A 14,733-nucleotide genomic window follows, 5' to 3' on the forward strand; every position below is an offset into this window, starting at 1 on the left:
TATCGGGGTCCGCCGGGTCTAGCGCCACTGCTCTATACTAGGAAGTAGTGTCGCTAGTCTGCTGTCTCACTCTACCTGTAGCCGGGTGACAGAGTTGACGATGTTGCTGGTCCAGGCCGCCTCGACTCTGAGCAGTTCCCTCCTGGTTTCCGCGCTGAAGTATCGGGGTCCGCCGGGTCTAGCGCCACTGCTCTATACTAGGAAGTAGTGTCGCTAGTCTGCTGTCTCACTCTACCTGTAGCCGGGTGACAGAGTTGACGATGTTGCTGGTCCAGGCCGCCTCGACTCTGAGCACTTCCCTCCTGGTTTCCGCGCTGAAGTATCGGGGTCCGCCGGGTCTAGCGCCACTGCTCTATACTAGGAAGTAGTGTCGCTAGTCTGCTGTCTCACTCTACCTGTAGCCGGGTGACAGAGTTGACGATGTTGCTGGTCCAGGCCGCCTCGACTCTGAGCAGTTCCCTCCTGGTTTCCGCGCTGAAGTATCGGGGTCCGCCGGGTCTAGCGCCACTGCTCTATACTAGGAAGTAGTGTCGCTAGTCTGCTGTCTCACTCTACCTGTAGCCGGGTGACAGAGTTGACGATGTTGCTGGTCCAGGCCGCCTCGACTCTGAGCAGTTCCCTCCTGGTTTCCGCGCTGAAGTATCGGGGTCCGCCGGGTCTAGCGCCACTGCTCTATACTAGGAAGTAGTGTCGCTAGTCAGCTGTCTCACTCTACCTGTAGCCGGGTGACAGAGTTGACGATGTTGCTGGTCCAGGCCGCCTCGACTCTGAGCAGTTCCCTCCTGGTTTCCGCGCTGAAGTATCGGGGTCCGCCGGGTCTAGCGCCACTGCTCTATACTAGGAAGTAGTGTCGCTAGTCAGCTGTCTCACTCTACCTGTAGCCGGGTGACAGAGTTGACGATGTTGCTGGTCCAGGCCGCCTCGACTCTGAGCAGTTCCCTCCTGGTTTCCGCGCTGAAGTATCGGGGTCCGCCGGGTCTAGCGCCACTGCTCTATACTAGGAAGTAGTGTCGCTAGTCAGCTGTCTCACTCTACCTGTAGCCGGGTGACAGAGTTGACGATGTTGCTGGTCCAGGCCGCCTCGACTCTGAGCAGTTCCCTCCTGGTTTCCGCGCTGAAGTATCGGGGTCCACCGGGTCTAGCGCCACTGCTCTATACTAGGAAGTAGTGTCGCTAGTCAGCTGTCTCACTCTACCTGTAGCCGGGTGACAGAGTTGACGATGTTGCTGGTCCAGGCCGCCTCGACTCTGAGCAGTTCCCTCCTGGTTTCCGCGCTGAAGTATCGGGGTCCGCCGGGTCTAGCGCCACTGCTCTATACTAGGAAGTAGTGTCGCTAGTCAGCTGTCTCACTCTACCTGTAGCCGGGTGACAGAGTTGACGATGTTGCTGGTCCAGGCCGCCTCGACTCTGAGCAGTTCCCTCCTGGTTTCCGCGCTGAAGTATCGGGGTCCGCCGGGTCTAGCGCCACTGCTCTATACTAGGAAGTAGTGTCGCTAGTCAGCTGTCTCACTCTACCTGTAGCCGGGTGACAGAGTTGACGATGTTGCTGGTCCAGGCCGCCTCGACTCTGAGCAGTTCCCTCCTGGTTTCCGCGCTGAAGTATCGGGGTCCGCCGGGTCTAGCGCCACTGCTCTATACTAGGAAGTAGTGTCGCTAGTCAGCTGTCTCACTCTACCTGTAGCCGGGTGACAGAGTTGACGATGTTGCTGGTCCAGGCCGCCTCGACTCTGAGCAGTTCCCTCCTGGTTTCCGCGCTGAAGTATCGGGGTCCGCCGGGTCTAGCGCCACTGCTCTATACTAGGAAGTAGTGTCGCTAGTCAGCTGTCTCACTCTACCTGTAGCCGGGTGACAGAGTTGACGATGTTGCTGGTCCAGGCCGCCTCGACTCTGAGCAGTTCCCTCCTGGTTTCCGCGCTGAAGTATCGGGGTCCGCCGGGTCTAGCGCCACTGCTCTATACTAGGAAGTAGTGTCGCTAGTCAGCTGTCTCACTCTACCTGTAGCCGGGTGACAGAGTTGACGATGTTGCTGGTCCAGGCCGCCTCGACTCTGAGCAGTTCCCTCCTGGTTTCCGCGCTGAAGTATCGGGGTCCACCGGGTCTAGCGCCACTGCTCTATACTAGGAAGTAGTGTCGCTAGTCAGCTGTCTCACTCTACCTGTAGCCGGGTGACAGAGTTGACGATGTTGCTGGTCCAGGCCGCCTCGACTCTGACCAGTTCCCTCCTGGTTTCCGCGCTGAAGTATCGGGGTCCGCCGGGTCTAGCGCCACTGCTCTATACTAGGAAGTAGTGTCGCTAGTCAGCTGTCTCACTCTACCTGTAGCCGGGTGACAGAGTTGACGATGTTGCTGGTCCAGGCCGCCTCGACTCTGAGCAGTTCCCTCCTGGTTTCCGCGCTGAAGTATCGGGGTCCGCCGGGTCTAGCGCCACTGCTCTATACTAGGAAGTAGTGTCGCTAGTCAGCTGTCTCACTCTACCTGTAGCCGGGTGACAGAGTTGACGATGTTGCTGGTCCAGGCCGCCTCGACTCTGAGCAGTTCCCTCCTGGTTTCCGCGCTGAAGTATCGGGGTCCGCCGGGTCTAGCGCCACTGCTCTATACTAGGAAGTAGTGCCGCTAGTCTGCTGTCTCACTCTACCTGTAGCCGGGTGACAGAGTTGACGATGTTGCTGGTCCAGGCCGCCTCGACTCTGAGCAGTTCCCTCCTGGTTTCCGCGCTGAAGTATCGGGGTCCGCCGGGTCTAGCGCCACTGCTCTATACTAGGAAGTAGTGTCGCTAGTCAGCTGTCTCACTCTACCTGTAGCCGGGTGACAGAGTTGACGATGTTGCTGGTCCAGGCCGCCTCGACTCTGAGCAGTTCCCTCCTGGTTTCCGCGCTGAAGTATCGGGGTCCGCCGGGTCTAGCGCCACTGCTCTATACTAGGAAGTAGTGTCGCTAGTCAGCTGTCTCACTCTACCTGTAGCCGGGTGACAGAGTTGACGATGTTGCTGGTCCAGGCCGCCTCGACTCTGAGCAGTTCCCTCCTGGTTTCCGCGCTGAAGTATCGGGGTCCGCCGGGTCTAGCGCCACTGCTCTATACTAGGAAGTAGTGCCGCTAGTCTGCTGTCTCACTCTACCTGTAGCCGGGTGACAGAGTTGACGATGTTGCTGGTCCAGGCCGCCTCGACTCTGAGCAGTTCCCTCCTGGTTTCCGCGCTGAAGTATCGGGGTCCGCCGGGTCTAGCGCCACTGCTCTATACTAGGAAGTAGTGCCGCTAGTCTGCTGTCTCACTCTACCTGTAGCCGGGTGACAGAGTTGACGATGTTGCTGGTCCAGGCCGCCTCGACTCTGAGCAGTTCCCTCCTGGTTTCCGCGCTGAAGTATCGGGGTCCGCCGGGTCTAGCGCCACTGCTCTATACTAGGAAGTAGTGCCGCTAGTCTGCTGTCTCACTCTACCTGTAGCCGGGTGACAGAGTTGACGATGTTGCTGGTCCAGGCCGCCTCGACTCTGAGCAGTTCCCTCCTGGTTTCCGCGCTGAAGTATCGGGGTCCGCCGGGTCTAGCGCCACTGCTCTATACTAGGAAGTAGTGCCGCTAGTCTGCTGTCTCACTCTACCTGTAGCCGGGTGACAGAGTTGACGATGTTGCTGGTCCAGGCCGCCTCGACTCTGAGCAGTTCCCTCCTGGTTTCCGCGCTGAAGTATCGGGGTCCGCCGGGTCTAGCGCCACTGCTCTATACTAGGAAGTAGTGCCGCTAGTCTGCTGTCTCACTCTACCTGTAGCCGGGTGACAGAGTTGACGATGTTGCTGGTCCAGGCCGCCTCGACTCTGAGCAGTTCCCTCCTGGTTTCCGCGCTGAAGTATCGGGGTCCGCCGGGTCTAGCGCCACTGCTCTATACTAGGAAGTAGTGCCGCTAGTCTGCTGTCTCACTCTACCTGTAGCCGGGTGACAGAGTTGACGATGTTGCTGGTCCAGGCCGCCTCGACTCTGAGCAGTTCCCTCCTGGTTTCCGCGCTGAAGTATCGGGGTCCGCCGGGTCTAGCGCCACTGCTCTATACTAGGAAGTAGTGCCGCTAGTCTGCTGTCTCACTCTACCTGTAGCCGGGTGACAGAGTTGACGATGTTGCTGGTCCAGGCCGCCTCGACTCTGAGCAGTTCCCTCCTGGTTTCCGCGCTGAAGTATCGGGGTCCGCCGGGTCTAGCGCCACTGCTCTATACTAGGAAGTAGTGCCGCTAGTCTGCTGTCTCACTCTACCTGTAGCCGGGTGACAGAGTTGACGATGTTGCTGGTCCAGGCCGCCTCGACTCTGAGCAGTTCCCTCCTGGTTTCCGCGCTGAAGTATCGGGGTCCGCCGGGTCTAGCGCCACTGCTCTATACTAGGAAGTAGTGCCGCTAGTCTGCTGTCTCACTCTACCTGTAGCCGGGTGACAGAGTTGACGATGTTGCTGGTCCAGGCCGCCTCGACTCTGAGCAGTTCCCTCCTGGTTTCCGCGCTGAAGTATCGGGGTCCGCCGGGTCTAGCGCCACTGCTCTATACTAGGAAGTAGTGCCGCTAGTCTGCTGTCTCACTCTACCTGTAGCCGGGTGACAGAGTTGACGATGTTGCTGGTCCAGGCCGCCTCGACTCTGAGCAGTTCCCTCCTGGTTTCCGCGCTGAAGTATCGGGGTCCGCCGGGTCTAGCGCCACTGCTCTATACTAGGAAGTAGTGCCGCTAGTCTGCTGTCTCACTCTACCTGTAGCCGGGTGACAGAGTTGACGATGTTGCTGGTCCAGGCCGCCTCGACTCTGAGCAGTTCCCTCCTGGTTTCCGCGCTGAAGTATCGGGGTCCGCCGGGTCTAGCGCCACTGCTCTATACTAGGAAGTAGTGCCGCTAGTCTGCTGTCTCACTCTACCTGTAGCCGGGTGACAGAGTTGACGATGTTGCTGGTCCAGGCCGCCTCGACTCTGAGCAGTTCCCTCCTGGTTTCCGCGCTGAAGTATCGGGGTCCGGCCGCGCCGCCGCCGGGCCCGGCGCCGCTGCTCTGCACGAGGAAGCAGTGTTGCCGCCAGTCTACTGTTTCGCTCTCTTTCACTGTGCGGAACATGGTCTGGTACACTTTGAGGGTCTCTGGACATTTTGCTAGCTCGGCGATGTTCATCTGTGGACAAGAATGTAGGTGTAAATTTGACATTTTCTATATAAACTTCTTTAAAAAAGCGCTGGAGGCCTAGCGGTAAGAGCGTGTGCGACTTTCAATCCGGAGGTCGCGGGTTCAAACCCCGGCTTACCAATGAGTTTTTCGGAACGTATGTGCGAAATGTCACTTCATATTTGCCAGTCTCTTTTCGGTGAAGGAAAACATCGTGAAAAAACCGGACTAATCCCAATAAGGACTAGGTACCCTTCGGGTTGGAAGGTCAGATGGCAGTCGCTTTCGTAAAACTAGTTCCTACGTCAAATCTTGGGATTAGTTGTCAAAGCGGACCCCAGGCTTGGGAGCCGTGGCAAATGCCGGGATAACCGGGATAAAGGTATATCAACTTCTTTGAGTGATATTATCCCTTTTTGTGTACATACATACATACATACATATTAATCACGCCTGTATCCCATAAAGGGGTAGGCAGAGCACATGAATACTAAGTTTCAGGGCCACTCTTAGCAAAAAGGGGTTGAAAGAAACCCAAATTGTGACATTGCAGTGACAGGGCAACCTGTCAGCCTCTCGCCTACGTCACAATTTAACCCATATCCCACAGTAGACTTTTACGACACCCACGGGAAGAAAGTTTAGTGTACCGGTGAATCAACTTTTTCTTGCCTGTTATTGCCTTAGTTACGGTCCCCTGATTCACGCTGGTTTTATGCAAAATTATGCTACTTAATCTATGCAAACATACATTTTCTGGTGTTAACATGCACTTTCCTTAATTAGGCACTTACAAACATGGACTACATGCTTGCATAATTTAAGTAGCATAATTTTGCATAAAACCAGCGTGACTCAGGGGACCGTAACCAAGGCAATATCAGGCAAGAAAAAGTTTTTTCACCCATGTTACAACTGAATATTATCTGGGCAATTTTTTTTTTCAAAGTTTCACCCCACTTTTTTGTAACATGGGTATTTTTTACGCGATTCATACTCAGAATCGAGAGCTCTTTCGATCCTGATAGGAGAAAAAAAAAGTCCCAAGATTTCCATACATTTTTTCGAACTTTCCATTCTGTTACCGCCATACAAAATGTATGAAAAAGTGGTAACGGAATGGGAAAAAAACCTTTTTCTCCTATTAGGATTGAAAGAGCTCGCGATTCTGAGTGGAAAACATATAAAAATTTCCAAATCTAAAAAAAAAGTGGGGTGGACAACTTTGAAAAAAATGGCCCATCTAGCTTTTATTGCTTTCTCACCGGGGGCACGTCGAACAGCATGACGTCGGTGCCCTTGAGCAGCAGGAACTTGGGCCGGTAGGTCTGCCACGGCTGCGCGCCGCACAGCACACCCTCGTGCACCCAGCCCATGTACTCGATGCGCTCGCCGACGGCTAGCTGACGGTTGAACAGCTTCATCTAGGACAAATCACATTTATATGAGTCCATGATGTGAACTCATAGAGCGCATTTGGACCAATCAGCAAGGTAAACACATGATGGTCGCAACAGTATCCGGCCGCGACATAAGCTACCGTTCTTCCTGCATTAGTTAACCTCGTAAGGCTCACCATAGCTAGTTTTCCCATTCTGAATTTGGACCTTGTTCTATAAGGGCCACTTGCACTAACGAAAATGGAGGGTTAACCCTCCATTTTATATGGAATATGACAGATGACAGCCCACTAACCCTGAGGTGGTTGGTGCAAATGGGCCTTAGAAGATAATCATTTTGATGTGCGGTCATGAAATGAACTCATAGATCGAAACATTGAATGCAACGCACGATAAGGCCGATTGAAATCACCGCCAGAAGCACTAGTGTGTGGTCCCGAAATGCCATAGCTAATTTAGGGCTATTTAAACGATAATTCGTACCGTGCCGTATCAGCCCAGTGTAAATCAGCTATGAAATATCAGTGTTCCATGTAAACAAACGGCCAACACTGACTATAATATGGGTGCCGTTCAAATAATTTGCATCTGCTGTACAATAAAAAAAAAATATCTTTAACCGCCGTAGTCCTACATACTATTATACCCTCTAAGCCCTACCCCACCCTACTACTACGACTATACCCTACTATACTATACTATACTATACCCTATATAAGCTCTTTTTCTTGTGTGTGTCTATTATTTTCTGGTACAATAAAGTGTTTCACTACTACTACTATACCCTGCTTTAGTCCATTCCATACTAATATTATAAATGGGAAAGTGTGTGTGTCTGTTTGTTTGTCCGTCTTTCACGGTCAAACGGAACGACGAATTGACGTGATTTTTGAGGTGGAGATAGTTGAAGGGATGGAAAGTGACATAGGCTACATTTTGTCTCTTTCTAACGCGTGCTGTTATATGCAGCGCCAGCATTAGAATGTAGGTAACACGTGTGAACTACTTACGCCGCATCGTTTACGTCATTGCATTATTTTATAAAAGCATGTATCTAAGAAAATTAGTCTAGTCTAGTGAGTAACGTCTAGCTGTTTAATTAGCTCTTAAAATCCTTGTAATATTTAGTGGTGTTGAACGGTATAATAAATAAGTGGTGTAAATTGAATTTTGAGTTTTGTTTGGAAGAGACTCCCCGGAAGCTGCCCTATAACAAATTGGTGGCAGCGGTGGGATAACGCAAAGAGACAACTCGTAGAGTCGCGTTATTCCGAATCCAAGGCCAGCTTCCAGATCGACGGTTAGTCTCAGCCTCTCGCTGAGCCCGCATCATAACGAGATCGACGGTCAGCCTTAGCATCTCCGCCAAGCCCGCATCTCAGCCCCGGATCGACGGTCAGCCTCAGCATCCTTGCTGAGCCCGCATTCGGAACACCCCCGTTCAGCCCACACCAGGTCGACGATCAGCCTCGTACACAGACGAGCCCGCACCACACCTAACGCAACGCTTCACGGCAAAACCTCAAAGCATCCAGTTACTGACATCGCCAAGGATGTTCCTGCGCCTAATCATCTTCCTGTGAGTCAATTTCATTATTATCAGTGAAAGTACTTAAGTTTCAAAAGAAAACCAAGTTCAAGTGAATAAGTGCTCAACGTATACTCGCCGTTAAACTTAATTTTACATAATTTAATTAGTACTTATACCTATATCTATAATTTAAGACTTACACCTGTTGTCCTGTACATGCATAACTAACTTTAATGTCATTAGTGAAAGAAGAACAATCTGAGGACAAATTCAAGTCTGAAAAATCGAGTTCGTTTTCCACAGATAGTTCATCTGACACCGAAAACGAAATTAAACAAGTCCCAGAAATTTCCAAAATCAAAATGAGTGACAAAGTAACTCTATCTGTTTTGACCAAATTCATCAAACCCTATAACGGGGATCGCGAATCACTTCCGGCGTTTTTAACAAATTGTGAAAACGCCATAAGCCTAGCCAGTACAGAACAACAGAATGTATTATGTAAATATATTGTGTCACAATTAGAAGGCAAAGCTCAACTAGCGTGTTGCCTAAAAACCTTCACATCATGGGCCGAAATAAAATCCTTTCTTAAAACTACATTTGGTGAAAAGAAACATTCCATACATTTACTTTTAGAACTTCAAAAATGTAAGCAACTTATTACTGAATCAGTCACAGATTATTCGCTGCGTGTCGAGTCATGTTTAACTAGAATTTTAGCCGATATTCAATACTCTTGTCAAGATGCAAGACAACTGCCGGGTCGCATAGCCGCCATGGAAGATCTTGCCCTTAATACCTTCCTTCTCGGTCTAAACCCCGATTTCTCACACATTGTCCGAAGTCAAAACCCTTCTACCCTTAATGAAGGAATCAGTTACGCGATTGAGGAAGAAAAGATATTTAATCTTAACCGTAGCACTCCTAAAACACCTAAAACATGCAACGTCTGTCGCAAACCGGGCCATACTTCATCTGAATGTTTCCATTCTAAAAAGGAACGTTATTCCTACTACATAAAACCTCGTCAGCATCCCGATTCTTTCAACAGGCCCCCTACAAACTCAGATTATCCTCCAAACCAATTCCCAAATAAAACAAAGGTCTGTGCCTATTGTAAAAATGTAGGACATACAATAAATGAGTGTCGCAAGAGACAATATATTAATAATATGCGCCTTAACGGCGGCGGCGCTTCAAATTCCGCGTCAGCAGCTAATGCCGGTGCTCAAAGTTCAAACACACCGGGTAACCAGGTCAATACGAATTATTGCGAATTGCAATTAGAAACGAATTATGATGATCATTTAAACTGAATAAGATCCCGGTCGCGTGTCTGCCGAGATCACCTTTATTAAAGGACACGACCACTGTCTCTCGCTGTTTCCCAAATTTGTATACCAATCTCACATCTCCTGAAAATCGGAGTCTTACTATTCCTTATTCATCTCAACCACATAGAATGCAGTTGAGTCTTACTAAATCCAATACCAAGCCTACATCTCCACAAATTCGGAGTCCTACTATTCCTTATTCATCTCAACCACATAGAATGCAGTTGAGTCTTACTAAATCCAATGCTAAGCTTACATCTCCACAAATTCGGAGTCCTACTATTCCTTGTTCATCTCAACCACACAGACTGCAGTTGAGTCGTTCTAAATCTCATGACAATCTCACACCTCCTTCCAAAGGGAGTCCTACTTCCCAGTCTCTATTGAACCTTAACGTAAACAAACTAAGCCCTTCCTCATCTTTAGAATCAATACCTAAATTATCTCTCACTGAATCAAGCACAAAAATGCCCACCAAGTCTAAGAAAGAACCTGCCCCTGCTCTTCACGATACCGTATCTGAAAGGATGGTGATAAGCAATAATGTGTCAACCCACAAAAACTAAAAAAATGAGATCTTAATGCCATGTTATAGCTGGATTTTTAAACTTCTATTTGCAAAAATGACCTTTTCATTTTGAAAATTTTTACTATCCCAAAAGTAAAAAAATAGGTTAACACAAATCCTATATCGTGTGTTGCCTGTTTTGCATTAATGTGTCAAGAACCTTAACTTATGATAGTAATTGGCAGAAGACATATTTAAATTACAATAATGTGTTATGAGGGTTGACTCAACGATTTTTTTACACTTGACCCATTCTTGCAAAACGCAAAAAATGACATAGTTACCCACTATGAGACTTGAATGATTATTGCAAAATGATATTTTATTCGTTGTTTTATGCTACGACCCGTGTTATAAAACATAAGTCATTATTGTTAAATTATATTCGGGTCATAAATTGTTCGTTTTTGGTGTAAGTACCATGACACTATATTGTAAAATATAACTGTTCATATTAATTTATGTTTGAATAAGTTATGACTTAGTCCATTAGTATATTTTTGCACATGAATGGTAAATTCAGTACGAAATTGAACATTTTAAGTCATGAATATACATATTCGTTATTATAATTTGCAAACATTTTTTACAAGTACGTGTTTATATAAAAATTTAATATAAGCTACTATTTTTTTATAATTACTAATTACATTAAGACGTGTTAATGTATGCATAAAAATATTGTTTGATTTTTGAATACTTACTGAATGGTAGTTAATTATTTTGTTAAAGATATTTTATGTTTTGTTCTTGTACAAGTCATGAGTTATTCATAATTTAAATGACTTAGTCTATTTCTTAGCGTAAAAAATATTTTGTTGTATATTTTAGATAAGTAGTTTGTTTTTTTTTAAAGATGATTATTTGGTTTTTGTAACGATTTTTTGTTGAAAAAGCACAGATAATTTAAATATGTGTCTAGAAATGATCATTACTCTAATAGTTAATTTATAGTATTTTATTCAACAGGCGTTTAAAGGAGGTCAAGAAATATGAGTGGCGTACTTTCCACGAGTATTTTGGAGTCAGTTAAACACCATTGCATACAATACTTTTACAACGACCATGCACTTAGTTTTTAATAGTTTTTTTAAATAATTCTTGCGAAATTCACACTGTTTCCTGTATTGCAAAGGTTTGCACTGTCAGCTCAGCTGCCCAAAGCCTTCCCGCGCACGCACGCAGTATCGTTAATGCAATGCGTTGCCATGATTACAGAACCAAACAATGCGTTTTCAGTTTTTTCGATAGGCACAATCCTGTAAATGACGAATAACAGTTCGGGAGTAGAAAAATCATTAAAAGGTTTGATTAATAAATAATGTATTGATTCCTACATGACGACCGGTCTGGCGCAGTCGGTAGTGACCCTGCCTGCTACGCCGCGGTCCCGGGTTCGAATCCCGGTAAGGGCATTTATTTGTGTGATGAGCACAGATATTTGTTCCTGAGTCAAGAGTCATGGATGTTTTCTATGTATATAAGTATTTATATATTATATATATCGTTGTCTGAGTACCCACAACACAAGCCTTCTTGAGCTTACCGTGGGTCTCAGTCAATCTGTGTAAGAATGTCCTATAATATTTATTATTATTTTATTATTTATACCTAATAACATAAGTGACCATGACTGATATGTTACTTAACACTTATAAAGTTAAAAATATGCATAGGTAGAGTATTTTACAATAACAATTTATGTGCTTTAACATGTTTATTTAAGACTCATAGATATTTTTAAACAATTAGCAAAAGTGGGTTAAGTATCATAACACAGTCTTGAAAAAGTTTGACGTCGTCGAACAATTCGCAATAAAAGAAAAGGGCATTATTTCGTCAAATTGACGTTTGTTTTGAAATTAAGCTACAATAATCACTACTACTGAACGTATTATAGCTGAAAAACACAACAATCTATATAAAAAACAATCTTTTTAAGAGAAACACAAAAAAATGAGAAAAAATCTTTAGACGCCATTTTCTCAAAATGGTTGGCGTGTGGGTTGACACATTATTGCTTATCACCATCCAATACCATGTTACGAAATTCATTCATTGAAAAAGGGGATATCTTTGCCTTACACATACTTGACGATGTCTGACTCTGAACAACCTCTCTGTTTCCTTATCGACACAGGCGCTAGTGTCAGTATTATAAAACACTCCAGTTTCAAAGAAAAACCATGCCTTTCCTCTGAGATTATTAAACTTAAAGGAATAAACGACACAGACTCTTATTGTGAAACACTAGGGTCCTCACAATTACAATTCCCTCTCCTAGATGATACTATTTCATACAAGTTTCACGTCATTAAAGACGAAGTCAATCTCAAATATGACGGCATTATAGGTAACGATTTCCTAAAATTCTTCACATGCAACATAGATTATAGAACTAACACTCTGTCCCTACAGGGCCACACTTTACAAATCCATTTTAATCAACAATCTTACATAATCCCAGCTCGATCCGAAGGCGTAATAGAATGTGTTATTTCCAATCCAGATTCTGAACTCGCGGGTATCAAAGAGGGCCTCATTTTAGATCACAAGCTCAAAGACGGTGTTTACTTAGCCAATTGTATAGTTACTATAAAATGCAACAAACGCGCCAACGTATCTATTTTAAATACTACCGACTCTTCCATCGAAATTAAAGAATGTAATGTCACTATTACTCCAATAGATTACTCCGCTCTTATGAGTGACTCATCAGAACACACTACTTGTGTAAACAATGTAACCTCAGGTCAGTCCAATCGTATTCAGCGCGTGTTAGACCTCATACGTCACGAACATTTGAACCCAGAAGAGAGAAAATCACTACTACAATGTTGCAGTAAATACGCAGATATATTTTACCTCGAAGGGGATTCCTTGACTCATACCCCAGCTCTGAAACATTCCATTAACACAGGCAACGCTGCGCCTATCAATGCTAAGTCCTACAGGTTCCCAGAATGTCATCGACAAGAAGTTGATAAGCAAATTAAGAAAATGCTAGACCAAAACATTATCAAACCCTCTATATCTCCCTGGAGTGCACCAGTCTGGATCGTCCCTAAAAAAATCGACGCCTCAGGTCAAAGAAAATGGCGCATCGTAATCGATTACAGGCGCCTGAATGACGTCACGGTAACCGAAGTTTATCCAATTCCACTTATAACTGATATCCTTGATCAATTAGGAAAATCTAAATACTTTTCGACATTAGACCTCGTTTCCGGTTTTCACCAAATTCCAATGGACCCTGCTGACTCAGCGAAAACAGGCTTTACGATTCTCAACCCCAGTGGAATATCGGGCCATTTCCAATTTAATAGAATGCCCTTTGGTCTCAAAAACGCACCTTCTACCTTCCAACGACTTATGAACCTCGTCCTTTCAGGCCTACAAGGCCTACACTGCTACATATACTTAGATGACTGTATCATATATTCACATGACCTCGAGAGTCATATCCAAAAACTTCATCTCGTCTTCGACAGATTCCGAGAATATAATCTAAAATTGCAACCCGATAAGTGTGAATTTCTCCGACGCGAAGTGACGTACTTAGGTCATATAATCACCGACAAAGGCGTGCAACCTAACCCCGATAAAGTTAGGGCTGTCACTCAATTCCCTGTTCCGCGAAACGCTAAAGAAGTAAAATCCTTTCTTGGATTAGTTGGATACTACCGCAGATTTATAGACAACTTTTCTCAAATAACTAAACCACTTACCTCCCTTCTAAAGAAAGATGTTACATTTAATTGGACTTCAGAACAAGATCTTTCATTTAATCATCTCAAAGAAAAACTGACTACAGCACCTCTACTCCAATACCCTGACTTTTCACAACCTTTTGTAGTTACGACTGACGCAAGTAACAGTTCAGTCGGTGCCGTGCTTTCACAAGGTCCTATAGGAAAGGACCTTCCCATCGCGTATGCGTCCCGTACGATGAACAAGGCGGAATGTAATTACTCTACTACCGAAAAGGAACTCTTAGCTATAATCTTTGCAGTAAAATGTTTCCGTCCGTATTTATACGGAAACAAATTCAAAATTGTCACCGATCACCGACCACTCACATGGCTTTTTAATGTGAAAGATCCGGGAAGCAGACTTATACGCTGGAGGCTAAAATTAGAAGAATATAATTATGAAGTTATTTACAAGCAAGGCAAACTTAATTCCAATGCTGACGCCCTATCTCGCATCCCGGTACATGCTATAACCCGAAACCAAATTGCAAACACACCTAACCAAGATACTTATGAACAATATTCTAAAAAGCAATTTATTAACGCTACTGGGCAAAATAACACTAAAATTGAAGAGCATTCTGAAAAATTATTGCGGTCTAAAATTAATTCAATCGCATGTCCTACCTCACTAGACTTTGACCCCTCTATGCCGAACCTCGAAGAAATATTAAACAATTTACCAAACCAAGGCGAATTACGTAACTCCGAACGCGAACCCTATACTGTACTGCCATTTCCCAATAACGAAAAGACTTACTATTTCTTATTCACAAAAATAAATCACTACGAGGAAACAAATTATAAATCTATTTTTAACCTGCTCATGTCCTTACGAGATATCATTTTACAAAACAATCCCACACTCACCGACTTAGCGATATCAGATTTCACAGAGCCATTCACAAAAATCTCTTACAGCAAAATATATAACATGATTTCCTTTATCTTCCATAATACAAACATAAAAATACACATATACAAAAACAAAACGATATACCCTACCCCAGCCGAAGTCCCTCAAATTCTTAAA

At 45.6% G+C, this 14,733-nt stretch overlaps 1 protein-coding gene across 1 annotated transcript in view; it reads right to left on the minus strand.

Annotated features, from left to right (window-relative positions):
* The window catches only part of LOC125225489 (gamma-1-syntrophin), a 39,072-nt gene that overhangs the window by 13,583 nt on the left and 10,756 nt on the right, over positions 1–14,733 (minus strand). Inside the window, exons 9-10 of the mRNA XM_048129230.1 lie at positions 6,378–6,536; positions 4,876–5,121 (exon numbers count right to left, since the gene is read on the minus strand). Of these exons, the coding sequence (XP_047985187.1) occupies positions 4,876–5,121; positions 6,378–6,536 (405 nt within the window). The remainder of the gene's footprint in view (positions 1–4,875; positions 5,122–6,377; positions 6,537–14,733) is intronic.

Source organism: Leguminivora glycinivorella, chromosome 4 (assembly GCF_023078275.1).
Source record: "Leguminivora glycinivorella isolate SPB_JAAS2020 chromosome 4, LegGlyc_1.1, whole genome shotgun sequence".
NCBI lineage: Eukaryota > Metazoa > Arthropoda > Insecta > Lepidoptera > Tortricidae > Leguminivora > Leguminivora glycinivorella.